Raw genomic sequence first — 26,805 nt, 5'->3', positions numbered from 1 at the left:
ATAGCCTTCCTGATAATGTTCGGGGTTCAGACACACTCTCTCTGTTTAAATCTAGATTAAAGACACAGCTCTTCAGCCAAGCATTCACATAATGCATCTTGTAATCTTGTACTGCAGTTATATCTGATCAAATGTACATTATTATTATTCTTTAGCTTGGGTTGAACAAATCATTTTTGCTTAGATGGAACAGCAGCTATGCTAATTATGTCTCTATTTGTTTCTCTGTTTCTGCCACGGGATTAACAACTAGGAATGACAGAAGCTTCAGTCTGGATCCAACCCTTAAATGATCTGAGCTGACCGAACACCTGAGAAAAGATAATGCCAACCCCTCAGAGGACCTCAGAGGATGCCAATACTCAGACAACATACAGAATTACCAAATTTTGCCATAAGTTAAATATATTAAGGTTCTGCAATATATAAATATATTGTGGAAACTTAATTTCCTGTAGAGCTGCTTTGCAATGATTTGTATCGTAAAAAGCGCTATACAAATAAACTTGAACTTGAACTTGAATTATAAAGGCAAAGGCCAAAAATATACTTTTTTTTTCATAGTTTTAATAGTAAAATCTGTGGCAAATGCAAATCAAGACTTAAAGGGATAGTTCACCCAAAAATGTTATGTTTATCTGCTTACCCCCAGGGCATCCAAGATGTTGGTGACTGTTTCTTCATTAGAGCACAAACAAAGATTTTTAACTCAAACCGTTGCAGTCTGTCAGTCATATAATGGCAGTAAATGGGACCCACGGCTTTGAGAGACAACTATCCCTTTAATAATATGCTTTTTTTTTTTTTTTTTAATCAATGTTGCCAATCTAGGGCTCATGTGAGAGTTTTTCCCAATACTTGAGTCTGTGCGCACACAACTACTTATATATGCACACTTATATATTTATACTGATCAGCCACAACAATAAAACCACATAGATAATATTGTGTATAGGTCCCCCTACCAAAACAGCTCTGATGTGCTGAGGCATGGACTCCAAGAGACTTGGAATGTGTCCTCTGGTTTCTGGCATCAAGGCATTAGCAGCAGAGCAGATCCTTTAAGTCCTGCAAGTTGCAAGGTGGAGCCTCCATATTGGATTTTTCCATCCACCACATCCCATCAGCTTTTGATCTGGGGAATTTGGTGGTAGACAGGAGTCATTGTTTGGACTTTGACCAGTCTGCTGCTATGCAACCCTATAGCAGCAAACTGCAATGCATTGTGAGACCTTTCTATCATGGCCAGCATTACATTTTTCAGCAATTTGAGTTACAGTAGCTCTTCTGTGTGACCAGACAGGCTCTCACTCCCCACCACTTTTGTTAGATACTAACCACTGTATACTAGGAATACCCCACAAGGCTTGCTTGTTTGGAGATGCTCTGATCCAGTCATCTATCCATCACTATTTGACCAATAAAATCATTTTCCTACACATGAAAATCAAGACCTTAATGTTCACTTGCTGCCTAATATTTTCCACCCCTTGACAAGTAATTTACAATATTATTCACTTCACTTGTGGTTTTGCTGTGTATAATAAGTTTTTTATTTGAAAACATTTTAAAATATATAGTTTATTTATGTTATGGCAAAGCAATGTAAAAATGAAACAACATACACAATATTGCCAAAAGTATTGGGACACCCCTTCTAATGAACAGGTTTGACTACTTTAGTAATTTCCAAAAGTACAAATGTTTAAGCATATAATGATATTCTGCAGAGGTCTCCAACCCTGCTCCTGGAGAGCTACCGTCCCACAGATTTCAGCTCCAACCCCAATCAAACAAACCTGAACCAGCTAATCAAGGTCTTCATGGCCACTTGTTAATTTCAGACAGGTGTGTTGGAGCAGGGTTGGAACTGAAATCTGCAGGATGGTAGCTCTCCAGGAGGAGGGTTGGAGATCCTTGTTCTAGGGAATTGTGTGCTTCTAATTTTACAGCAACAGCTTGGACAGGGACCCTTTTCTATTTTAACATGACAATGCCTCTGTGTATAAGGCGAGGTTCAAAAAGAAATGATTGATTCAGTCAGTGTGGAAGAACTTGACTGGTCTGCAGAAAGCCCAGTCCTAATTTTAAATGCAGACCTCGAGCCAAAAACTTATAACCAAACACCAGTGATTTGTACAAATGGGTACAGTTAATTTAGACACGTCCAAAACTGTTGTAACAGAGATGGAAAAACAATTTTTAAATACATGAAATATGGTTTTGGAAGTGCCTTTTTCTGTTCTAAAGAAGGGGGTGTCCCAATACTTTTGTTCATATAGTGTATGTACAAGTCATTGGTGTTTGTTGAGGAGTTTTTGGCTCAAGGTCTGCATTTAAAGTCACACCAGAGGAGTTCAGCTGGGATCAGGACTTGGCTTTCTGCAGACCAGTCAAGGTCTTCCACACTGACTCAATCAATCATGTCTTTTTTAACCTTGCCTTATACACAGAGGCACTGTCATGTTAGAATAGTAAAGGGTCCTGTCCAAACTGTTGCTATAAAATTAGAAGCACACAATTCCCTAGAATATCATTATATGCTTAAACATTAAGATTTATACTCTTGGAAATAACTAAAGTAGTCAAACCTGTTCATTAGAAGGGGGTGACCCAATACTTTTGGCAATATAGTGTACCCTTTCTGACCTGTACTTACTAAAATGTTTAATAAGTTTTATTATATTTTAAGTGCTTAAAAACATCTTGCTGACAAATGGGTAAAACCAAGAAGTTTGAAGGATAGTGCCAAGGATTTGTAAAGATTTAAAAATGACAAATAATTAGTTTATGGGGGCTGCACTGTGATAATTATATAAAGTGTTTTAATGTCATCTAATGATTCCTGTTCTAAACGCCTGACAAGATTTTTCAGTAAATAAAACTATGATTAACTACCTACCGAATGACAGTTTTGTTTGTTTTTTTCTGTAAATTATGGAAAAAATGTATAATAGCCATTATTTTACATTTTAATGCACAGGGGAAAAAATGTAACTGTATTAAACTTTTATTGTTTGGGTTTTTGAAAATGCCCTTTCATCTTTGATCCACAGGATAAAACAAGAGCTGTGCTTGGTGTGATTTCTTTATTCTTCAGTTATTATTTACATGAGCACATTAACAAAACATCAAGAGTCTTTTTAAACTATAGCGAGTGAATAATTGTTCGGTTCCTCAGTTGCTCCACATACTCCTTGGCCTGGTCGAATCCAGTCTTCTGCTCAACTTTGGGTGGGACTCCCTCAACAAGCTTTACGAAGTAGTGGCAGTGCACTTTGTCCATGATGCCGAACATTCCACGCCCATGATAACGAATACGCTTTAGGTATTTTCCCTTGCCAGAGAACGATTCAGCTGTTGAAGTCAGACCAAAAGAAAACATAATTCAGATGTTACAATTAATGGTTTAAAATGAAGTCCAAGAGCCATGTTCATAAAATAACAATCAATCCAGAAATTAATATTCATTATTCAAAATGAAATACAAAAGAAGCATACATAACATAACACATCAAATATGGCCTTTTCATGCACCAAATGTAGATTGATTTTGTGTCTTAAGCAAAACCACCAATGATTTTTTTTCTTTAATTTTTTTCTTTAAGAAATGCTGAAAACACTTTTTTTTAATGCACAAATAAAAAAAAAAACAGTGCTCCACAAGAAAAACAACAAGTGTACTAATCATTTTCATGTTAGGCAGGTATCCAACTTACCAATATATAGATTTGATTTGTATTCCACATTGTGATTTCTGACCGCCATGTCCTGAGCTTCCAAAATTACCTTTAACACATATATAAAACTCACTATAGATTTCAAAACAGACTTCAAAAGTATGACACTGTATGATTTTTTTTAATACATATTTTAATCAATACTATTTGAGCAGTTCAGCAGATATTCCTGTCATATTACTGTTTGCATTTTTACCTCTTTGATTATTTTAGCTCCCTTCTTGTCGTTGAACTCGAGCTGAGTGAGTGCCTGGTCAATGGTCATACCTCTGATCTGTAAAAGCATTCATCACTTAAATAATGTAACCAACTATGCATTATTACTCCATATGCTATGCATATGCCATGTTATCTACTAAAGTGCAGCTATCAATAAATGAGTCATTACACATGTTACTCACCAATTTAGCCAAGTACCACATCTTGTCTTTGCTGTATTTAATCTGTCGTTTGCAGTGATAAATCTCCTATTATACATAAACAAAAAAACAAAACAAAAGTCAAACCCCAAATAATTTAACCCCGTAATGAACTTCATTACATGCAAAAGTAAATTAAATGAATTACTAACAGCAGGTCTGCGTGGTTCATCTTTCTGTTGTGGTGGATATACAATCAGATTGTTTCTTTCCCAGTGTTTGCTGTTTAACTCTGTACTTGTGTGAAGACATGACACCTGAGATAACATAGATGAAGATCCAAGCAACCTAAATGGAGCAAGAAAGATTGTAAAACAACAAATATGCAGCGTCTCAAAACCTAGCATTAAACAGCACATTGATGACCAAAAATGCTGTTTATCTAGGTAGCCAAGTATGTTTTAAGACACAGTCACACTAATTATATTAGATTTCAGTCGGTGTCCTTTTACATTACACAGCAACTGCATGTGATTTTCTTACCTAGAGTGAATATGTCGACAAGCACGACCAATTGCGGCTAAACCTATAAACAATGTCCATGTAATTTCCAATTAAAACAAAATGAATGGAAATGCATATATAAATGTGAATTAAAAAGAAAGTAAATTTGGTTTGACTCACCAGCCCATGTCACCACGGAGGCCGCCATATTGATCATCACGGATGTCCGATTCGTGAGTGAATCATTCTTTTGATTCGGATCTTTTTGGTTGAACCAAAGAAGAAGAATTCTTATAGAAGTATACGTTCTTTGCTTGAGCCGACACCTCCGTTGAAACGAAACTCCAGGTCTGATTTATTCGTTGACAAATCCGACTGAAATTTAAAAGATGTGAGTGAATTTTTGTATTTTTCAGTATCAATGCAAATATATATTTAGATTCTTAATGTCTCTGCGTTGTGTTATTAGCTAAGTTATGGCTGCAACAACTGAACAGGGACGCATTAAATTACAATATACTCCCATATACATGGAAAAACGGCAGTGAGTGCCTAACGTACATGGATTTAACTTACTGGTTTTAGAGTTTTAGAGCAGTACTAATATGCCACTCTGCGATATCATGGACTGTCTCGAGATTTGGTCAAATGATACTTAAATGAATCTCTGAAGTGTCGTTTTGAACTGAATGAACAGACTCTCCGAAATGAGAATCGGTTGAATATGTTACGTCGCTTTGCTTTACGGCAAATGTCACTGCAGAATGAGTTCAAAGTTATACGTTTTATTATTATTAGTTAAATTGTTTCCAACAAAAATATTCTAATTACAAATAAGGCATATGATATACATTTATATATATCATATACCATATATATATATGATATACCAACCTGTCTATTGAATATGTCGGTCTTAAACAAACATTTGACTGTCTCTATGGTAACACTGTCCCTTCTCGCGTTCCGTATAATTTTTACAGCACACGCTGCTGATATTCGGCAGCCGGTGTGTTTTCGGCAGCATGAGTAGATGTGAGAAGTGAATTCACTGTCACTATCCGTGAATTTATCCTCTGATCTTGACGCAGCGGTCATTTTCTCTTAATAATGCACCAACGACATCTGCCAGCGTCTCCAAACTGGTACTGTTCACGTTGCAGTGACATAAATGGAAAGGGAGTGCTGGGTTTTGGAGCAAAGAATACAATCTATCTGCTAAATGTGACCGCAGCATCTCCAGCAGTAACAGGTAGGAGCTCAGGATGCTTTAATATAATCCTTTTTGCAAATTCACATTGATCTGATCAGACCTTCTTTCTGCAGGTGAACTCACTGGGCACACTGAAAGAGTTTCTGGTTTTGCATTTTGCTCCCATGATGGACAAGAACAGATTTGTGCTAGCACTTCAGATGACAAGACAGTCAAAATCTGGGATGCTGAGCAGAAAATTCTGTTGAAAGAGCACAATGTCCACCAAGTGAGTGAATATTCTACATGTCTTTCTTAAAGTGTTGTGACTGGCTCACAGTTTTGTTCCCTTAAAAAGTTTTGTACTATATTACAGTTTATTTATGGTGGTAAAAATGTAACTTGCAACAACAATAACATTTTTATTAGTGAAATGGCAATATTTTGCAACAACGTTAAGGCTTGCAGCTGACATTAAACGGAAAATGCCATCATCTTTTCGTCCCCATATATATTGAGAGAAACAGCTTCTAGAATGAGAAAACATTTCCCATACTCCATAACAGCCATAAACTCATAACTGCCATTGCAACAGCAATGTTAAAATCGTCATAAAACAGAAACTGTGATCATCTTTTCTTTTTTATTATTGTGACTAATATCCAAGTGAAACTATAGTGTAGGGTGGGACTTGTTTTTCCCCCCATCATGATTTATTTATTTATTTATTTTTAAATAATGATGTCCATGAATAAACCGTTTATAATAAACACTGCAGTATTCTATAAAAGGTATTCAAGGCATAAAACATATATAAATTATGAGCAAATGAAAATCATGGTGACTGACGTACCATATGTTTGAACAGAGCACCATCTCTGCAGTCCACTGGTCTCCGGTGCAGAAACATCTTCTGGTCACTGGAGATGAAAAGGGCATTGTGGTGTGCTATTGGTTTAGCAGTAATGACACCCAGAGCTTCTTCCCTGAACCTCGAACAATCTTCTGCTTATCCTGCTCTCCACATGAGGAAAACTACATCGCAGTGGGGTAAAGGCTCATTGTATAATTATTCAATATGTGTTGTGAACATAGAGATCTCTAGACTCATCGGCGGTGCATGCTAACTGTTTATGCTTCCTCTTAAAGGTATAAGGATGGAATGATAGTGGTGATAGACATCAGTAAGAAAGGGGAGGTAATCCATCGGCTGAGGGGGCATGATGATGAGATTCACGCATTGGCATGGTGCCCTCAACCCAGAGAAGAGCCTCTCTATGGGCGATTAGAAGACAAAACAGGTAATCAAGAGATGCTTAAAGATCCATTTTGCCTCAGTCAGTTATTACCATTAAGTTTTTGGGTGTCAAACCCAAATGACATTTCAAAATCTGATCTAACCTTGCCTTTGCCAAATGGGAAAGGGAAGTGCAGTAGGTTTGTGAGTTCATGAAAACATAGTAATTAATTTATTAACATTAAAATTCTGCACAATTAATTGAAATAAAATTGAAATTGTAATACGTCTCATAAAATCATTATTATCAAATTAGAGGCTGCATTTTCAATTTAAAAAGTATATAGTACTGTACGTTATGCTGCAGATTCAGAGTAAAGAGCAGCACAATTAGATTGTGAGAACTTTTTTTATTCAGTTAATTCTTTTGAAGAGATTTTTTAGAGTTAAGCCAAATACAGTTAAAAAAAATGGTAAGAACAATATAATTTAGCCATACATTTTCTCGCCATGAAAATAGCCACAGAAGCTGACATGTTGTTAAACACAAACAAATAATCATAAAGAGCAGCGCCATGGTTATTAAAGTTAATTAAAATTAAAACCATAAAAACGTTTGTTAATTGCAATAAAATAAACTTTAAATGAATAATATTTTTTTAAAGCCTGATTAAAAAAATAACAAAACTGAACAGAAATAACAAAATTTTTTGTTAAATTAAAATGAAAACAGAGAAAATATGAAAATTAAAAAAGATATTAATAAGAACTATAATAAATATATAATATTTCAAATATAAACATGTCAAATTATTGAAATATTAATTTAAAATCTCAGGGGGACTTCAAGTATATTTTGCATCAGCTGGCAAAAAGATTAGGAACCCTTGAAATAATAGAGAAAACAAAATGATAAATGACATGTCATTGACTCTTTGTATAGATGGAAACAATGGAGTGACAGAAGGAGCGGAAATGGGGTGTTACCTGGCATCAGGTAGTCGAGATCAAACCGTGCGGATATGGAGCACAGCCAGAGGAAAAGGTGACAGAGAGGGACTCATTGCCCAAAGCTTGCACAAACAAAACTGGTTTATAGTAGCTTTCAGGTGCAGGGTCATTTAGGTCAGAGTGTGTCTTCTTTCAGGTATAATGACCCTGAAGCTTCCCTTCCTGAAGAGACGAGGAGCAGGAGCTGATCCAGCACTGAAGGAAAGACTCTGGCTGACTGTCCACTGGCCTAAGGGGAGACCTTCACAGATTGTGTCCAGCTGTTTCGGGTATGGTCGTATTAATGAGTTGCCAAATGGTTATTTTGTGTCAGAAGATGTTTTCTTGTAAATTAACATGAGTTGACCCATTGTGAATGTTGGCGTGCAGCGGGGAGATCATAATGTGGGATCTCAAGAAGTCAGGCAAGGAGAAGTGGAGTCTGCTAGGCAGTTCTTCAGATGGACAGAATCACAGCCGTATCGTCTTCAACATGATCTCGTTTCACTCTGGAGGCAGGGAACTTCTGCTCAGTACCTCAATGGACAGAGAGGTGAGACCTTCCTCCCATAATATGTATTTTTAAACCGTTTCCAGCAAAATGTGGTTATCTTTCAGTACCATGGTCTTATACTATGTACCAACACACTACTTCCTTGGAAGCAACATGCTCCTCAAATATGTGAGAAGGAAATTTATAATGCAGTGTATATATAAAATGTATGTGTGTGCGTTACATATTACATTCAATATTATATATAGAAAAGTAGGGAAAAATAGGAAATTATATTTTGCGCATATAACAATTAAATTATTAAATTATTATTATTTTTTTATGACGCCCTCACCCATTTTTATTTTTGTCTGTTTATTATCATTCATAGACTTTGATTCAAACCATTCAATCCATTGTCATTTCAGATTAAGTGTTGGGACCTGGCATCTTTGGAATGCTGTTGGACTCTGCCCACTCTGGGTGGTTTTGTGTACTGTCTCAGCTTTTCTCCAGTGGCCACCGGCTGCCTGGCTGTAGGCGTCGGGGACAGCATGATTCGGGTGTGGAACACCCTGTCTATTCAGAACCAATATGACATCAAGACATTCTGGCAAGGGGTCAAATCTAAAGTCACAGCCGTGAGTCAGATGTCTTTAAGACACAGTTACATTTCCCTCAGTCAGTTAGTTTGAAATCGAGGTCATGTATGCCTTTTTTGCTCCCATCTCTGTTCCAGCTGGCATGGCATCCACTGAAAGAGGGCTCTCTGGCGTTTGGTACAGATGACGGTAAAGTGGGCATCTATGAGGTTTACTCTAACAAGTAAGAACAACAGATATACAGTCAATTTTGACCGATTTTTGGTCCGTATATATCAGTGCTTCTCAAAGTCCGGACTCCGATCCGGACCCGGAGGGAATTCAATCCGGACCCGCTTCTATTTCATATTTCAAGAACACTAATTATATTTCCTACTTTGATAAACGCACGTTAAACTTGTAAATCATTTGTTTATTTATTCTTATTTTTTTATGTCTTTTGGAGAAGGTCCGAAATTGCAGGCGAGAGATATTGAAACGTTTTCTTCATGACATTTGTTGTCATCATGACATCCAGTGAACGTATGACGTTTGACATAATCGTGCGACATTTCACCGCTAATATTTTAATTTTTTTGTTTTGTTTTGCTATCACTTATATTATGGCAATTTGTCTTATAGCAGTGCCCAGTGTATACATTTATTTGTGGCGGCTTGTCACAATATCAAAACTGACCGCTACAAATAGATTTTCCAAAAGGCTTATACTTCGTTGAATAAACTAAGCACTGCGCGTTTCAAAAATAAAATGCTGCGCGGGTGTTTTTATATGAATGTGAAAGAACCATCCGTTTTCTTCAGAAAAGCTTTGATGTCAATTTTCATTTGGTCTTTCCTGTAATGGCTGATAAAGTAGCGCTTATTTGATTACAGTCGTTACCGGGGAAACAGCTATATATCACGCTCCAACAGCGCCTCCTGCTGGCAGAGAATCAACTTGCATTTGCTAGTCTGCGGGAAACACTGGTGTCTGTCAGCAAACATAAACAAAAAAAGCATGCTTCAGAACTGTTTTGAGAAGGTGCTTAAGTTTTGAGCCATGTATCATTACTATGAATTAGGCTACTACTACTACTATTACTATCTTGTGCCCTGCAATAACCATTTACGCAAACTCTCTTTTGATATAAAAGGAAAAAAAGAGAAAATCGGACCAAAAAATCAGCCATAGGCTGCCCTGATTTCTAAATATCGGCATTGGCAGAGAAAAAACATTATAGGTCGACTTCTACTGCTGACACTTAAATGAATTGTTTTGCCACTTTTGCACTTGTTATTAAAGTATTTTGAATGCAAAGGGAACCTTTTTTTTTTTTAAATGAGTGTTTATTTGTTATATGTTATGTATGTTTATTAAAAACACGTTTTGTAATAACCAATTGTTCCGGACCTTTGACACTGATAAATTCAGATTTGGACCTTTGAATGTAGACTTTGAGAACCCCTGGTATATATGCATATGAAATGTGATTTTATTTTTTTTTATTTTTTTTGGTTCATTTGGATGCAAGATTATGTTTAATATGCAATATATTATTTATAAAATTGGATTGAATTGAATTTGATTTAATTTAAATGTAATTTCATTATTTGTTTTCACACACAGGCCACCTCAAATCTCAAGCACTTACCACCGCAGAACTGTCTACACCCTCTCATGGGGCCCTCCTGTGCCGCCCATGTCTTTTGGTAAATTAATTCATAAACTACACGCAAACCCACATGGGCCAGTAAACATTGAACTTGGAATGGCAGCAAGAACAATCCATCAGCAATAAGTGATGCCCAGCTGCTTTTAAACGCACTCTGCAATTTAGCGAGTGTGGACAAATTGCTTACTTTCCCTCTGTTGATTTTGTTAGATAATCAAGAAACGAAAACTTAATTTCACCTCACCGCTGAGAAATGACACATTCATCACTGTATCCATCTCTGATGCTCAAGGGGGTGGAGATAATTGCTTTTGTTTGTTCAGGGGTGTGAACAATAGTAACAGTGATGTCGCTGCTAATAATTATGTATGTGTGTGGCACAGGGGGATCAGGAGACAAGCCGTCCTACAGCTTATACAGCTGTGCCGGAGAGGGGGTCATCTTCCAGCATGACCCCTGGAAGCTCTCAGGGGAGGCCAGTAACATTGACAGACTCATCCGAGACACCAACAACATCAAAGTAAGGTGAAAAATCATTTGTTCATATCCATCTTTATGTATATTTTTCTAAATAAAATATTATTCTGTTGTTCAGCACAAGATCCCCCCCCATACAGACCTCAGCTGGAAGCCGGACGGCAGTGTTTTGGCCATTGGAAATGAAGATGGGTAATAATGTTGATCAAAGCTATTTCCTCTTCCTCAAGTAATAAATTGATTTATTATATTTGTCAACCTCTAAATCATTTACTAGTCCAGATTAGTGATAATCTAGATCAAACCAAATTCCTGATTATGAATGCGACCATTTTATTTCTTTAGATGAATAGCATCGATGAATCGTGCACAATTTGGTTTCATGGTATTTTATGCAATCATTTAGATTGCTATGTACTGAATCAAAAAGTTTGTCAAGTGTCTCACTCCATAAGGGTTTTTGTTTTAGGTCCATAGAAGTATTGAAGGCTCCCATGCTGACGCTCTTGTGCACAGTGCAGCAGCATCATAAGATCATTAATTCACTGCGTTGGCATCATGAACACTCATCTCAGAATGAGCTGCAGTATCTGCTGGCGTCCGGCTCCAGTAATGCCGTAGTCTATATCCATGACCTAAAGAGCGTCATTGGTGAGAATCGACTCTTCATCCTTGTTTGATTGTTCTTGTATCTATCCTTGCAAGCTATTCTATGCATACAGCAAATGCTACGGGTTTAGTAAGTATGGTATTCCGAGCATAGCCAATAAATGTGTATGTTTTTCTCATTTGTTTTTTTTCTGTTACAGAAACTCCATCAGAGAGTCCAGTGCTGATGACTGAACCTTTTAGAACTCTCACCGGTCACACCAACAAAATCACCAGCCTAGCCTGGAGCCCCCATCACGATGGCCGTCTGGTGACAGTGTGTTATGATGGAACTGCTCAGGCAAGTAAATAGTTTTTTTTTGTTTTTTTTTTGCTAAAAGTGATTAAAAAACTTAAAAACTACTTATTTCCCAGTAATATCATGGAAATCAAGGTTATTTTATCTGGAAATTTAATGAAAATATAATAAACATTATTGTGTTTTGGATTATCCAGTTTTAAATTTGATGAGTGTGGGTTATCCTAATAAACTAATAATTTTTAATGATTTTCACAGGTGTGGGATGTGCTGAAAGAAGAGCCAGTGTGTAACTACAGGGGTCACTCAGGTCGACTACTGTGCGTGCAGTGGTCCACTGTTCACCCAGACCTAGTCTGGACCGGTGGAGATGACTTCACCCTCCATGAATGGGCCGTATCCAAGCAGGAACACGTCACACCTCCGAAGGGTATGTATACCTTCATATTTAACATTTGTATATATACACAAGTAGAGCTGATCCTGAATTAAATGTCTATTAAAAGAATAATTGGCCTTAAAAATGAACATTTTATCATCATTTACTGGAGCTTGGCGGTTTGACAATATCCTTTGTGACCATGGTATAAAGTGTGTATCACTGGATATTTGTTTATTTCAAGGAATGTAAATATATAGCAGCGTAGCACAGTATTAAAAGATATTGATACGATATTATTGAGTGATATGAAAACATGCATTAATGTGAAAATAAAGAGCAGGAAGTGCTTGTTAAATAATGTTATTAAGCACAGTAAACTATGAACAAGGAACTCATGCATAGTGCGGTGCTCATGCTGCTGACTGACGCAGCCAACGCGTGCACAAAGTCATCTCTCTGAAGCCTTGACCAACAGTATGTGATTTATGAATTCAGTTTTTTTTCTGGGTATTATTGCACTTGAATGGTCAAATACACACAGGTATGTCTAAATGCCTAACATGTGGGGTATTTACAGAAACAGTCAGTTATTTGTTTTTGTCATGTTGTTTGTAATTGGCTTCTTTTTTCATATTTTTATGAAACAGCCAAAAGCTCTAAAATATATAAATCATTTGAATCATTAACTGTACACATACCTTTAATGTTTTCATCAGGTAAGAAACGTGTTGAGATGGAGAAAAAGAGAGGACCGCAGAAAAAGCCCAAGAAGAAAAAGAAGGCACCAGAAAAAGGAGGGATAAAGGCAGAAGAAAGGGAATTGCCTTTAGGTGAAGAAATTAAAAGAGCAGCGGGCAGTGGAGCAGAAGAGGGCCAATCAGACAATGACGAGGAGGAAGAGGAGAGGGAGAACACAGACGGTCCATCCGTCACGGGTAACGGCCCATCTTTCTTGCTTTCATCTTTCGCTGTCTCTTCCGCTTCCTCTCACTTTTGTGCTTCCAGCGCAGTCTTTGAAATGTCACTCTGGTTGTCTGGGTGTTGTCTGATGAATAACCTTTATCATTGCGGTCACAGGCTGGTCCAGAGAGAGCAGTGTGGACACACGTGGCACTGAGAGGGTTCAGAATGGACAAAAGTTCAGTCATGCAGTTAAAAGAGAGGTCAAAGAGGAAAAGAAAAGAGAGAAACCAGGTCAGTCTCTGCTTTGTCTGTGTGTTGTCAAGATATTTTTCTCGTTACATCCTCACAACTTACTCTTACTTTTTTTTTTTTTTAAGCATGCATCATGCAGAAAAACTTTCAGATTCTGAATTGATTGTAAAATCCAGCTAAATAAATGCATTTGTGACCACATATTCTATAATAATGGCAGCTTGTTGGTGCATTTCTTGGCAACTGTAATGGCCGGTTATTATTGTAATTATTATTATTATTATATATAATAATAAATAGTATTATGGTTATTAATAATCTTAGTTAATTAATAATTTATTACTTAATTTTTTATCAATTAATGTTAAATAAATTAAATGAAAAATAAATATTGTGTATGGTGTTATGTGTCATTAAAATCAAAAACATTAGAAAGGCTGTTATGGTATTTTGTTTACTTTTTTTTTTTTTTTTTTTTTAATTTTAGATCTGTCTTTAAAAAAGAGAAAGCCACGCTCCATTCTCCCTTTGAGTACTTCTATGGATCACCGACCCAAAGAGGAACTTCAACAGGACTGTCTGACACTCGCAGCTGTAAGATACTCACATGGTAAGTTGGGAGCAGCATAAGTTTTAAGAACATACGTGTGTATATAAAATCTTTACCCATCATTTGAAGATAAGCATACTCTGTTATTAAATTGAAATGAATAAATCTCTGAGATGTTTACTGAGGTATAATACTGCAGTTGTCTTGGTGAGATACTTTGTCTCAGAAAAGGCTTGGTGTTTAAGTAAAATGCTTAAATCCAGAAATGCTGAAAGATAAATGCAATTTATAAAATATGTCAGAAACATTATTAACAAAAAATTTAAAATGTTGTTTTGGCCTTTCACCATAGCATTACCATGGGATTCAATGTTTAACCATGGAGTGTCATTTTATGACCTGTCTTTTTTTTTTTTTTTTTAATGTAAAGTCTCAAGCTTTCCAATCTCAGTTTCTCATAAAATGCAATATTGTAAAATATAATTACAATTTAAAATAACTTTTTCTGTTTTAAAATGTAAATGGTTCCTGTGGTGACAATGCTGAAGTTTAAAAAAAAAGCAAACCTTTGATGAATATAAACTTTAATAAAATTAAAATGAAAAATAAAATCTTTTATAACATTTTCTATGTTTTTACTGTCACTTTTGATCAGTTTAATGTGTCCTTGCTGTATAAAAGTATTATTTTTCCTTCAAAAAATTATTTTTGTACTGGCACCAAACATTTGTACAGTTGTATAAATGGTTAATATGAAAATCATTCATTTGTATATATCCATTACCATAGCAATGCCATGGTACTGGCCCTGCACTTTTTATAAGAAATATTTGCTTGTCTTCTCATGTAGAACACAATTTGAACTGTTGCAGTGACAAAATGAGAAGAAACAAGTAGTTACAATGTACATGTACAATGCACAATGTGTTTCCTTTCCCTTCTGCTCCTCAGGGCAAAGCAGAACATGCGTTCCAGGATCTGGAGATCATATTCAACTTGGCCTGTTCACAGACAGGGATGCCCTCTACAGGATGTTTCAGGAGGAAGGTGAGTCAGGAAAACAGCTGAACCCAGTGTAGGGAAGTGTCAGTATCTGCTAGCATGCTGAAGATATGAGGTGAATCATGGAGTCACTGATTTGGTGTTTTGAACAGAGGAGAGCCACGTGGAGGCTGGTCATTATGACTCAATGGTGTATCTGAGACTGTGGAAAGGAGATTTGATTGGAGCAATAAATCTTGCTGCGGAGAAAGGAGAACTGACTGACCATCTCCTCAGTTTAGCTCCAATGGGTAAGACGGCTGGCAGTATAATGACTGTTGAACAAAGTTTTACTTTACCTGTAAAGTAAAACAATATCTATAATTATATAAATAAAAAATATAATTCATATATATATTAATGGGTCATTTTTGGGTTATTCAAAATTTAAAAAATGGCTTCAGACTGTCACAAAAGTCAAAACGTTTAATAATACAGAAAAAAAGTCTTTAAAAAAAGCGTAGTTTCTTGAAAAATACTTGGCATAAACTTTTATTAAAAGTGTAAAAGTATTGACCAGCAATTGTTACAAAAATGTTTTCATGTGATATGTAAATCGTTTTTTTTTTTTTCATATTTGGGAAGGTTTGTATATGTTTTCAAATGTCAAGTGGAATGACCCCAAGAAAACTTGTGATTTTTATTTTTTTTACTTTTGTTTTTATTGAATTACACACACAATGGTTTGTACACACATTTTCAAAGATGTCATTAATAATTACTACTTTATATTTTATACTTTATATATGGTTATACCACTTTACATTTTCAAGCCATTAAAACTTTTGGTTAAAAATAGGTATAAATATTTTTCAAAAAATCACACAAGCATAGACGCAAAGGTCTATAGGTTCTATAAATTTGGCACATGCATTTAAAGATTTCTCGTTTTCATATTTCTGGACATCCCTGTTTGTCATTGACCCTCTCTTAGCTGGCTATCAAGTGTGGGCCAGGACTGTAGAGGCGTATGTGAAGCAGCTCTGCCACCATGAGCAGTTCCTCAAAGCAGCGTCACATCTTGTTTCCATCCATAAACTCTATGAGGCCGTCAACCTTCTGAAGAGCCACCAGTTCTACCGGTTAGAAACATCACAATAGGCAATTGTGTGTTGTGTCAATGGTGTTTGGCCTGAGCAGAAGGTAACGTTTGTGTTACATTAAATCCTCAGGGAGGCCATAGCTTTAGCAAAAGCCAGACTCCAGCCGGAGGACCCTGTGCTGAAAGATCTCTACATGAGCTGGGCTGCAGTGCTTGAAAAGGATGGCCATTATGCTACTGCAGCAAAATGGTAAGTGAAAACAATGTAGAGGTATAAAAACATTCATGTGGTAAGATGTCAGGCAGCTACAGTAAATTTAACATTTACTAGATCTTAATATTATACAGTATGTATATAATTTAATTGTATACAGTCCAGGATGTGTATATATTGTATAAGTTACCCTAGGTAGCATTCAATTTAAAAAAATCACAATAAGTAAAAAAATTATATAAAAAGGAGATAATTGGCAAAAAAATACAGCTGGATCAAGCATATCAGAGTTCAACAGGGTTACTCCAAGTGTTGCTCATCATGAGCCCTGCACAATCACGTATAACAGAAAACTAACAGAAAAATATACATGTAGAGGGGTATACTGGGAAAGGTACATACGTACATTCAGGGAGTGAAATTAATTAATTTGATTAAAAACTTCTTAAACTGACTAAAGTATTTTCTTTCTTCACCTGTCAGTTACCTTGCCGCAGACTCTAGCTTTGATGCAGCTAAAGTGATTGCCAAGAAGGGGGATGTGATATCGCTAAGGACTGCGGCTAATCTGGCGCAGATATCAGGAGAAAAAGAGCTTGCACATTCTCTCTCTCTGAGGTGCGCCAAAGACTTGATGCTTTTCCAGGACTGGGCTGCAGCACAGGAAGTCCTGAGGATGCAGGACTCACTTTTGGTTTGTTTTCGGCTGTCTTTGCTGTTGGAGTTTTAGATACACATGTATATTCAATAAATTAGTATGCTAAATTGACACTGATATGCTAAATTGACACTGATATGAATATTATTTTTTATATATGCAGGTTTTCCTTTAGTAGGTTTTGCTCTTGACATTAGACATTTTTCTATTGCCAGTAATAAGTTTTTCTTTCCTGTAATATCTTTCTCTCCTGTTCTTCACAGGGTCACAGACTGGTGTTCTGTGTTAATGAGATCCTCACACAAAGATTGGCAGATACAGATGTGGTCACCTGGAGTGTGGCTTCTTCACATACTTGGTCTAAGTCCTGTGATGAGAACTTCCTCTCCACAGTGCACAGATTGTGGCAGAGTGAGTTTGGAGTGGCTGCCGCTGACCTGGTCAAAGTGAAAACGCTCCATCAACAGCTGAGAGCGATTGAGAATCCTCCCGTCGCCACTAGTGTTCCTCTGAAGCAAGTATGTGTGAAAATAAGATGCCAACAAATGCACTTTTCATACTGAGTTATAATATATGATATAATATGGAAAATATTTTAATGAATTAAACGAACAAAAATGTATGATAATATTATAATATAAATATCAGTATGATAAAATGCAGAATAATACAATTAAAAAGATTTTTTATAAATTACAGACAAAAATGTTTGATATTAAACCTGAAAGGCATCTGTATATAATAAAATATTACTATAATTGTATTACATTATATTCTATTTAATGAATTACACGCAAAAGTTGATGATAATATTGAACTGAGCAACATCTTTACAATATTTTAATACAAAAATTGTTTTATATATATATAATTTAGCTATTGTATAATTTAAAATAAATATATCATTATTCTATTTGCATTTTTTTTGTGCGTGTTCATATCGTCTAAAACAAGTTTCAAGTCACACTCTATTTTGATGGTCCCCTTAGAAAAATGTGTTGACTATGAGTAATGTTGCATCTATGTGTCAACCAACTTTATTTATTTTTATTTTTTAATTAATTAATTATTTACTTTAATTAGAGTATTACTAGACTGTCTGTCTGTTAATAATCTGCTAGCTCTTTATTTTAATGGCCACCCAACAGACATTATTCTAGTAGACATGTTGGTGCAGTATTACTTATAGTCAACCGAATGTACAAAAGTGACCATCAAATCAAAGTGAACTTCACAACACTGTTTACACTAGATTACTGTAGTGTATACAAATATATAATTATATGTTAGCATTACATCAGCCATTCGGTTATCTATTATAGTGTTCACCCTTGTCTCAGGGACATTTTTCAGAGACAACACCGATTTAGACAAAAAAAGTAAGCTATCTTTTTGATGTCATCAAATTTACCAATCTTCAATTTCTTTTATTCCTCAGCTCTTATTTCATATCTCATTGGACGTGACACTGTGTGCTTTGAGCCAGCTGTTGTGTGATTGGCCATCTGTTCTAGAGGATCTGCTGCGTGCTCTTACTCGAGGTTCTGAGGTGGGACACTTCATGCTAATGACGGAGGTGTGCCAGATGCTTCTAACACAAGGTTAGAGATGTCAATATCACTGTGTTTTGAGATGAAATGAAATCACTCCAAATTAACTTTAAAGTGAACAGTTCAGTAGGGATGGGCACACGGTGAAGACTATGCAGCGTAACATACCATTTAAGGAGTATTTCTTATTTCTAGTGCTTGCTTTTTTTTCCTGTAGGTCTGTTTCATTTATGTCTTATTCTGTTGTGGTTTTTAATCACTAACTGTTTACTTGTCTTTAGTTTGAGTACACTTTTGTTAGGGTAGTATTAGTTTTTTGTGATATTGAAATGGATTGAGAATTCTGAAATTATATTGTGATTAATTTTTTTAATGCAGGTTTGGAGTCCGTGACATTCTACAAACAGAAACTAGCCCCAACTGATGAAAGAAGCTTGGTAATTTCTCAAAGTGTGGAGGCATTTGTCTGTTATCAGCTCATGTATAAGAAATGGTGGAACTACAGTGCTGAAACATCAGCTTTGACCAATAACACCTTCAGCAATGGTCACGGTTTAACAGAGAAGAACCACAGTGAAGTTGAAGCAAACTGTAACGGAGAAGCTCAATCTGATGTCATTTTCTCTGAGGGCTTCTGGAAGGTTCTTCTCTCTGAACCTCACGCCAATCTTCAGGCCACCCAGAGAAACATAGCAGAGGTTCAGAGGAGAGTCACTAGCCTCATTCAGGAGCACAATCAGTGTAAAGACTCTCATGAGAGCCCACAAGCACTTAGTACTTCTCAACCTGAAACTTCAGAGGAACATGGAGGATCTTTGAGTGGGAAAAGGTATTTCTAAGGCTATACCCTTTGAATTGTTTGTGCTTTGATTCTGGTGCGTCAAAGAAATGTCTAACAGCTCCTTTTTGTCTCTCTTAAGCAGTGGATCGCTCTCTACTCTGACTGCCCAGGTTGCTGAACACCACAAAGCGCTCACTGCTATTCCTGAGCTTGTCAAAGTAAATGGCTCTGTCTGTTTAACATGCATAATATTTTAAGACTGCTGTTTCTTATTATTATCATCCATAATAGTAGTAACTTATTATTATCAATAACAAAAAAAATTCTTATATGTGACCCTGGACCGCAAAACCAGTCATAAGGGTAAATTTTCTGAAATTGAGATTTATATCTCATCTGAAAGCTGAATAAATAAGCTTTCCTTTGATGTATGGTTTGTTAGGATAGGACAATATTTGGCCGAGTTTCAACTATTTGAATATCTGGAATCGGGGGGACAAAAAACTAATTATATTGAGAAAATCGCCTTTAAAGTTATCTAAAGTTCTTAGAAATGCATATTACTATTCAAAAATTACATTTTGATATATTTATGGTTGGAAATGTACAAAATATCTTATGGAACGTGATCTTTAGCTACTTAATATCCTAATGATTTTTGGCATAAAAGAAAAATCGATCATTTTGATCCATACAATGTATTGTTGGCTATTGCTACAAATATACCACAGCGACTTAAGACTGGTTCAGGGTCACATATGTTATCAATATATAATTGCACGAGATGCATATATAATTACATTCTCTCCCCTATTTTAGAAATACCCATTTCCAGATGTCATGGAATGTTGTATCGTCCTGTTGCACATGGGAAAACATCTTACTCCGTTTCCACAGCACATCTGCTCCAAGGCAACAACTTTGTTGCGCGAATATGGAACTACAGAATCGCTTTGTAAAGCCTGGAAGAGACTGGCACAATAACAGTTATAGCACTTAAGTGTTTTTGATATGCAGTTACTGTTGTTTGATATGTTAAATTCACTTGACTAATGTAATAAAAAAAAAAAAAATCCCCCACAATTTACTGTTGTTACTGAAGCAATAGATCATGTAATTCAGGGATTACCAAATGTTTTTTGTCAGCCATACGTCTTTGATTTAAAATGTTTTCTTGAAGTGTGCCAAGATTTTAAATTAATATTTCAATAATTTAATATGTTTGCATGTTCAATTATCACATGACCAAGTGGTAAGTAAAATTAGTCTTAATTATTTTGATGTTTTTTAGTTTACACTTGTCATTTATGACTAGCTTTTTATCAACACGCAGCCCAGTTTTATGTCATTTCAATATTAAGACTCAAATTGTACGTTTTTGCAGCGACAGATCTTTCGCCATATTGTGGTGTACATTTGAATCAAAAAGATTGAAGAAAAAAGTTGTTGATTGGTAGATCTGAATGGGAGCTTAGTTGGTCATAAGGAAGGGGCAGGGTTTAATTAGACTGAATGATTTGAAAAGTCCAGCATACATCACATTTCACTGAAATCTTCACAAAAAATGAGCTCAAAAGAAACATGCACAGATGAATTGTTCATAAGATGGAAGGGTAAATTTTCACTTCATGTTGACTTGAAAAGCTGGAACAAAGGGTCAGTTTTCAGAACACGAGACCATTGTGGCGATAGAAAACATTTTAATACATAACTGCCTCGAACAACAGATACAATAAAAACACGTACCACAAACAGTCAAGATTGTGAGACGAACACATTTAAAACTGTTACATAGGACCAGTGGACTCGTGTTCCCAAAGATGCCCCAAACCTGAATCTAAAACGTATTCCTTACAGAAAAAAGATAGCAGTTTCTTTTGAAAGTTTAGATTTTAATATACATACATGCTGGCATATTTTAAAAACACAACCCCATAGTCATGTGTACCAGTAGTGAGAGGGCATTTCCTCTTATCTCAGTAATGAATAAATCTTGAGCCTTTCTAGAAAATATCAAAACATTTCTAAAAAGGACTGAGAATATTAAAATGCCTGGAGTCTTGTAAGCCATAAGATACACAAGCGCTGGTCCCATGCTTAAAACAATGGTGTTTTTAATACTGTAAAACAAGATAAAATTTTCAATTTTCAGCTGATGGAAAAAAATAGGATCACATCTGGAGTCCTGGAACATTGCAATATGATGGACTACAGAGCAGAACAGAATCAGAGATTAGCTTCTTTGCATTTCCCAATGTCCCTTTAAGAATGCATGAATTATTTGAAGTCATCTTTGTAAAGAACAGTAAAGAACAATATCTGCTGGGTGGGATTAAAACAAGTGCGTCATCCACTAGATTTTGGTCAGTGCTTGTTGTTGGTTTCCTCCTGCGAGGAGTTGGAAATTCCATTCTGACTTTGAGAAGAACCGGATCCCAGGCCATAGAGCCGCCCACAGTACTTAGCATCGTCAATGTTGTCTTCAAAAAACAACTGAAGAAACAAACAAACAAAAAAAAAAAAACAGGACAGCAGAATAAAGGTTAGGACTGATCAGCTAAAAATCACATTATTCAGCCATGCTCTGGTTTGGCTAATATTAACTAACCTCTTTCATGCGGAAAAAAGCCATTCCAGTGAGCAACGAGTCTGAGCCAGCCTGATGCTGCCTGCCGATCCTTTTTAGCTCCAGCTGGTCTGCCACCTCCTGAAGTCCACCCTAAACACAGCAAAAAAAATTAAATATATATATATATATTTTTTTTTTTTATATAATAACAGTGGACAACACTTATAACTCAGGTTACAGTATTTTTCATACCTTAAGGTTTTTGCAGCTTTTCATTAGATATTTGACGTCATAAATGGCTGGGAAGAAAAGATATAAGATCTGAAAGAACTCGTGTTCCTCTTCTGGCAACCGGGAATCTGTGAGCAGCTTCACCAGGTAACCAAAATCATACCCACTAGTGAGAACAGAGAAAGTACATAAAAACATTTAGAACACACTCGATGTACCATATTTTCTGGAATACAAGTCATGTTTATTTTATTTGAAATGTGCAGCAACTTCCATAATTCCAAAGCAACTGTCAAAACAGTTTTTGGACGAAATAGTGTGAAGGGCATAAACATATAATGGTCAATGATGCGTTTTGACTGTGTCGATTTCGTGCACCAAGATGGATAAGCTAAAACAGGTAAACATGTCAGCAGTCTGGACCCTAACCTGTGGCTAAAAATGATGCTAAAATTGTAAAAAGTGTTCAACCGAAATATTGAGAGGTAGCTAGCAGCCAAAGAGCTTGACTTTGAATGACTTCTCTTTAAAAACGCCACCCTGAACATCATACCGAGTCCAAATTTACAACCTAAACTTTATTTTCGATTGATGACTAAACGAAAACTCTAATTTTTAGTTTGGGTTTATACACACACACATTATATATAGGCCATTCTACAGAATTGGTGTAACCAAAAAACACATTTAAAAAGTATTTAAGTATTCAAATCTTAGATGTTTACTAATTACTACACAATTTACTATATTATCTATAGAACGCCTCAATAGTATTTAAAATATTAATAAGCTTAATTGATATAAAATCATTTATTGGGTACTTTCAATTGGGAGGTGGCTGTCCCAAAACCAAACCCAAAAATTTACTTATTTCTTTCCTTAAGAAGTATCTTTTTGAATCTTTTAAAAAGAGAAGTTCAAAAAAATATTTTATATTTTCTCTGTAAATTATGAAACTATATCTAAAAAAAAAAAAATGTGTCCCACATTTTTCACGTCCGAAACAGTGTACATTTTAGTCCATTGGCTGAGACTGATTTTAAACACACGATTAGGAAATATTCCTGTGTCCCCTTCTCTCTCATAGATAGGCCCCATCATTTTGAGGTAAATTTGTTCAAAAAGTATGAAAAATCTGTTTATGGAAAAACTTTATGGAATGTCACTACCGAACACCTTTTTTCCTGCAGTTAAGCACACTTTTTTTGGGAGTTATTTCATAACATTTAGCTTTTATATGTGTACCACTGTTGAGAACTGTGCTAGCTAACCATGTGCTGATTAGCATCTTTGAGCTAGGTTCAAAAGTATCTAAAAATTATCACTACCAAAACTCCACCAAATGTTTGGGTAGTGATTGTTTTGGTAGTTTTTTTTGGTGTTATCTCATAAAATTGTCACTACCAAAACAGTCACGACCGAAACATGTCATCATTGTTTCGGTAGTGACAAAAGGGAACAATTCTCATATTTGGCTGAAATATTTTTGTATGTTATAGTATGCTAATTTAAATTCTGTAATGTGATGTGGTCGCTACAAAAGCATTACTGTCAAATGTGCAGTCACTAACAAAACATGGGATGTTTTGTCAAAAATAAAGCATACTGAATTATCAACTATGATGTTATGATGAGTTTTTGGTTCAGTGTATATTCAAACTAATGAATCCTGGACTTTGAAATCAGTATGATCAACTTTCTACCTTTTACATAGAAACATTGAATTCAAAATACAACAAATCTCGTAAATTACAAAAAAAAAAAAAAAAAAAAAAGTGTTATGTGTTACCTGTGAAATGAGAGCCACTTGACATTTTCACAAAGCACAAGGCCTGATGTCATGAGGAGCTCTGCGAAGTAGAGTGTGTCGATGCCCTCCTCCTCATGCTTTTTAAACTGTAGCCCAGAGTTCTGAAGGAGATCTATGGAGTCCTGGGAGTACATGTCCTCTCTGCAAAACACGGAGCCAAACAACACCCACCATCACTAATAGTACTAGTTCTGGCTAAAGCTAAACCTAAAAATACAGGGATAAGCAAGTAATGCTGGACACCTACGTCAGATTGAACTTGAAGTTAAATTGCCATGTTGTGGTTCCAGGCGGGTAGTCTCCATCTTCATTCATAAACGTCAAGCCAAGCTGGATGATTTTTAAAAGGTCCACATTGCACCTCAGGAGCTGGTACTGATAGTCAACAGTACTACGGAACTCTCCAATGGGACGAACCACCACACCAGGAAACTCAGTGTCCTGACATTCAAAAAAAATTATTATAATAAAAACAAGTATAAATCAACAGACTGTGCAAAGCACAAACATGCTGCTAATATTTTTGTTGAATATTATGCCTTGAGATTTTTCTCACCAAACCTGCATTTAATCAAATATACAGTAAAAACAGTAATACTGTGAAAAAGAACCCAATATCATTATCTATTTCAAATAATTTTAAGTCATTTATTCCTGTGATGGCAAAAAAACTTCAGCAGCCATTACTTCAGTGTTACAAGATCCTATAGAAAACATCCATGCTGATCAAAGGTAAGTTAAAAAATATATATAATAGTCAAAAATTATCATGGTTTCCACAAAAACTAACACTGAAATATCTTTTTAAATATTTAAGCAGCAAATCATCTTATTAAAATTATTTTTGAAAGATCATGTGACACTGAAGTCTGCAGTAATGGCTGCCGAAAACTTCTCAGGAATAAATTTAAATTACATTTTAAAATATATTAAAAATAGTTCACTTAAATATTTACTTTACTTTTAGTCATTTAGGAGACGCTTTTATCCAAAGCGACTTACAAACAATTAAATATGTCACACCATTACTCTCATTACTGTATTTTGATCAAATAAATGCAGCCTTGACAACCTCAAGAGACTACTTTCAAAAATATATATAAAAAAAAACTTAATTATTCTAAACTTTTGACCAGCAGTGTAGAAATTTAAATAATAGTTTAAATAACACCTTCAAAATTAGTATAGGACACTTCTTTTTTAGACCATAGCAAACCAATATGGAACATAAACACAGGCACACACACACCATGGCAATGTAGTTGTAACTCTGAATGATCTGTCGTATCTTCCTCATCTCCTCCTCCACATTGCTGGCCCAGACCTCACAGATAATCTGACTGGTATCTGCAAGTGCAGCTGGCATGATGATGATGAAGGCTGAGGAACTGACCAAGTAACACTGCGATCCTGAAGCTCTCACAGGCAAAAGAAACTCTGCCAAGAAGAGCAGTTAGATTAATGAGGCTTGAATCGTGGCTTTTATTCGGATTTAACTAACATAGACACTGTTCGCAAACTCCATTTGAGTCTATTATCAGGGAAAGGACTTTTAATTCACGTATATAGTGGAAAAACGCAGGTGAATATTAATGAAATACTGCTGAATATATATATATATTTTTTTTAACAACCACGAGTCCAAACCCAAACAAACTATCATTATCTTAGATTTGAGTCTATTAAAGCATTTATTCCAAATGTAACCCTCATGGAAATACTAAAATAAGCATAAATATCACCTAATCGTTCATGAATATTAACCCATACAAGTTTAATATTCACAAGTATCTTCCAATGAATTTTCAATGTAAACAGCAATTAACTAATTTGCTTAAACATCTTAACTGTTCAAATAAGAAGTCGGTCGTGTAATATAAAAGCAAATTAACCATAATTTTGCTAGATGGGGATGATATTAGCTTAAAACGTTAGCATCTGTTTCTCTGCGGTCTCCAAACACATTAACAGACAACATCTGTATTACAGCGAGACTATGAAACGATACTAAACAAATATCAAAACGCAAACTTTCAGAATGACTAACTTAGTTACCTGGCACGAGAATAGTCGGAGATAATGTAGATGTAAAGCCGCTGTGCAGCTGGACAGCTAGCAGCGACCCTAAACACACACAGCGCGCTGCTTCCGGTCCTGCGGGATTGTGGGAAAACACCCGCCAAAACTAAAGCCTTTCAATCATTGGCGGAACAAAATGTAAGGGGGGGGGGGGGGGGGGGGGGGTGCTTCTTACAATATTTGAGAGAGAGAGAGAGAGAGAGAGAGAGAGAGATAGATAGCGCGATAGAGAGATAGACAGATAGATATTATGTAGTTTAACTGGAATGTAATGGGCAAGAGGTTGTGTTTGCCATGCACCTAAAAGCAAGCTGGACAACCCTTATATAAGGGCCATTTGTAAAACAGTACCACCGGTATGCATTTTTATAGCATAAATGGAATCATTTGCTGAAAATGCCATATATTTTGCCTTTTTGATATTTTACTGTAAGTAACTGCACTTAATGAAAGGAAATCTTGGCTTCAAACATTTCTGTACAGGTAAATCTATTATTAGGAATGTGACAATACACATACAAACACACACAAACCATTATACAGATTAGAAGAAAGGATTTTTTTATATTTGTTGTGAAACTACAAAACAT

General features: G+C 35.8%; 3 protein-coding genes across 5 annotated transcripts; 1 reads left to right on the top strand and 2 right to left on the bottom strand.

Moving 5' to 3' along the window:
• Nucleotides 1-3,071: 3,071 nt before the first annotated feature.
• Nucleotides 3,072-5,327, bottom strand: mrpl22 (mitochondrial ribosomal protein L22). The gene is made up of 8 exons (XM_079404777.1): nt 5,180-5,327; nt 4,784-4,978; nt 4,643-4,685; nt 4,312-4,447; nt 4,142-4,207; nt 3,937-4,014; nt 3,720-3,789; nt 3,072-3,357 (listed from the first exon to the last, which is right to left on the bottom strand). Exons 2-8 carry the CDS (start codon nt 4,818-4,820, stop codon nt 3,149-3,151), a joined length of 639 nt encoding a protein of 212 aa, XP_079260903.1. The 5' UTR covers nt 4,821-4,978; nt 5,180-5,327; the 3' UTR covers nt 3,072-3,148.
• Nucleotides 4,855-20,582, top strand: gemin5 (gem (nuclear organelle) associated protein 5). Of its 3 annotated transcripts, none has more exons than XM_079404758.1 (29): nt 4,855-4,994; nt 5,695-5,855; nt 5,930-6,084; nt 6,664-6,845; nt 6,945-7,096; nt 7,976-8,077; nt 8,180-8,312; nt 8,413-8,575; nt 8,944-9,156; nt 9,255-9,340; nt 10,724-10,806; nt 11,153-11,289; nt 11,365-11,438; nt 11,716-11,897; nt 12,056-12,195; nt 12,412-12,583; nt 13,252-13,470; nt 13,613-13,729; nt 14,178-14,300; nt 15,192-15,287; nt 15,395-15,532; nt 16,216-16,363; nt 16,454-16,573; nt 17,021-17,231; nt 17,459-17,713; nt 18,634-18,796; nt 19,124-19,574; nt 19,669-19,744; nt 20,346-20,582. In XM_079404758.1, the coding sequence occupies exons 2-29, from the start codon at nt 5,714-5,716 to the stop codon at nt 20,508-20,510; spliced, it is 4,398 nt and encodes a 1,465-aa protein (XP_079260884.1). In that variant the 5' UTR covers nt 4,855-4,994; nt 5,695-5,713; the 3' UTR covers nt 20,511-20,582. The 3 variants fall into 3 exon arrangements, with proteins under 3 accessions (XP_079260884.1, XP_079260882.1, XP_079260883.1); XM_079404756.1 differs by having other exon boundaries at nt 19,666-19,744; XM_079404757.1 differs by lacking the exon at nt 4,855-4,994 and having other exon boundaries at nt 5,583-5,855.
• A 421-nt stretch (nt 20,583-21,003) lies between these two features.
• On the bottom strand, nt 21,004-26,294 carry LOC306862804 (CCR4-NOT transcription complex subunit 8-like). The gene is made up of 7 exons (XM_079405808.1): nt 26,192-26,294; nt 25,386-25,573; nt 24,384-24,577; nt 24,116-24,277; nt 22,348-22,492; nt 22,135-22,245; nt 21,004-22,019 (listed from the first exon to the last, which is right to left on the bottom strand). The coding sequence occupies exons 2-7, from the start codon at nt 25,500-25,502 to the stop codon at nt 21,891-21,893; spliced, it is 858 nt and encodes a 285-aa protein (XP_079261934.1). The 5' UTR covers nt 25,503-25,573; nt 26,192-26,294; the 3' UTR covers nt 21,004-21,890.
• Nucleotides 26,295-26,805: the final 511 nt, after the last annotated feature.

Source organism: Barbus barbus (genome assembly GCF_936440315.1).
Source record: "Barbus barbus genome assembly, chromosome: 43".
Taxonomy (NCBI): Eukaryota; Metazoa; Chordata; class Actinopteri; order Cypriniformes; family Cyprinidae; genus Barbus; species Barbus barbus.
Note: the sequence above shows the minus strand (reverse complement) of the source record. Positions and strands in the feature narration are given on the sequence as shown.

What these genes read in the sequence shown, in the direction of transcription:
- mrpl22 (XM_079404777.1), bottom strand. Translation starts at nt 4,820, where the DNA reads ATGATCAATATGGCGGCCTCCGTGGTGACATGGGCTG. An exon ending in TGTGGTACTTGGCTAAATTG is followed by an intron (nt 4,015 to 4,141) that starts GTGAGTAACATG and finishes ATGCTTTTACAG; the next exon opens with ATCAGAGGTATGACCATTGA. An exon ending in GAGCTAAAATAATCAAAGAG is followed by an intron (nt 3,790 to 3,936) that starts GTAAAAATGCAA and finishes TATGTGTTAAAG; the next exon opens with GTAATTTTGGAAGCTCAGGA.
- LOC306862804 (XM_079405808.1), bottom strand. Translation starts at nt 25,502, where the DNA reads ATGCCAGCTGCACTTGCAGATACCAGTCAGATTATCTGTGAGGTCTGG. An exon ending in GTTACAACTACATTGCCATG is followed by an intron (nt 24,578 to 25,385) that starts GTGTGTGTGTGC and finishes TTTGAATGTCAG; the next exon opens with GACACTGAGTTTCCTGGTGT. An exon ending in AACTTCAAGTTCAATCTGAC is followed by an intron (nt 24,278 to 24,383) that starts GTAGGTGTCCAG and finishes CGTGTTTTGCAG; the next exon opens with AGAGGACATGTACTCCCAGG.
- gemin5 (XM_079404756.1), top strand. Translation starts at nt 5,714, where the DNA reads ATGCACCAACGACATCTGCCAGCGTCTCCAAACTGGTACTGTTCACGT. An exon ending in AAGAGCACAATGTCCACCAA is followed by an intron (nt 6,085 to 6,663) that starts GTGAGTGAATAT and finishes ATGTTTGAACAG; the next exon opens with AGCACCATCTCTGCAGTCCA. An exon ending in GAGACACCAACAACATCAAA is followed by an intron (nt 11,290 to 11,364) that starts GTAAGGTGAAAA and finishes TCTGTTGTTCAG; the next exon opens with CACAAGATCCCCCCCCATAC.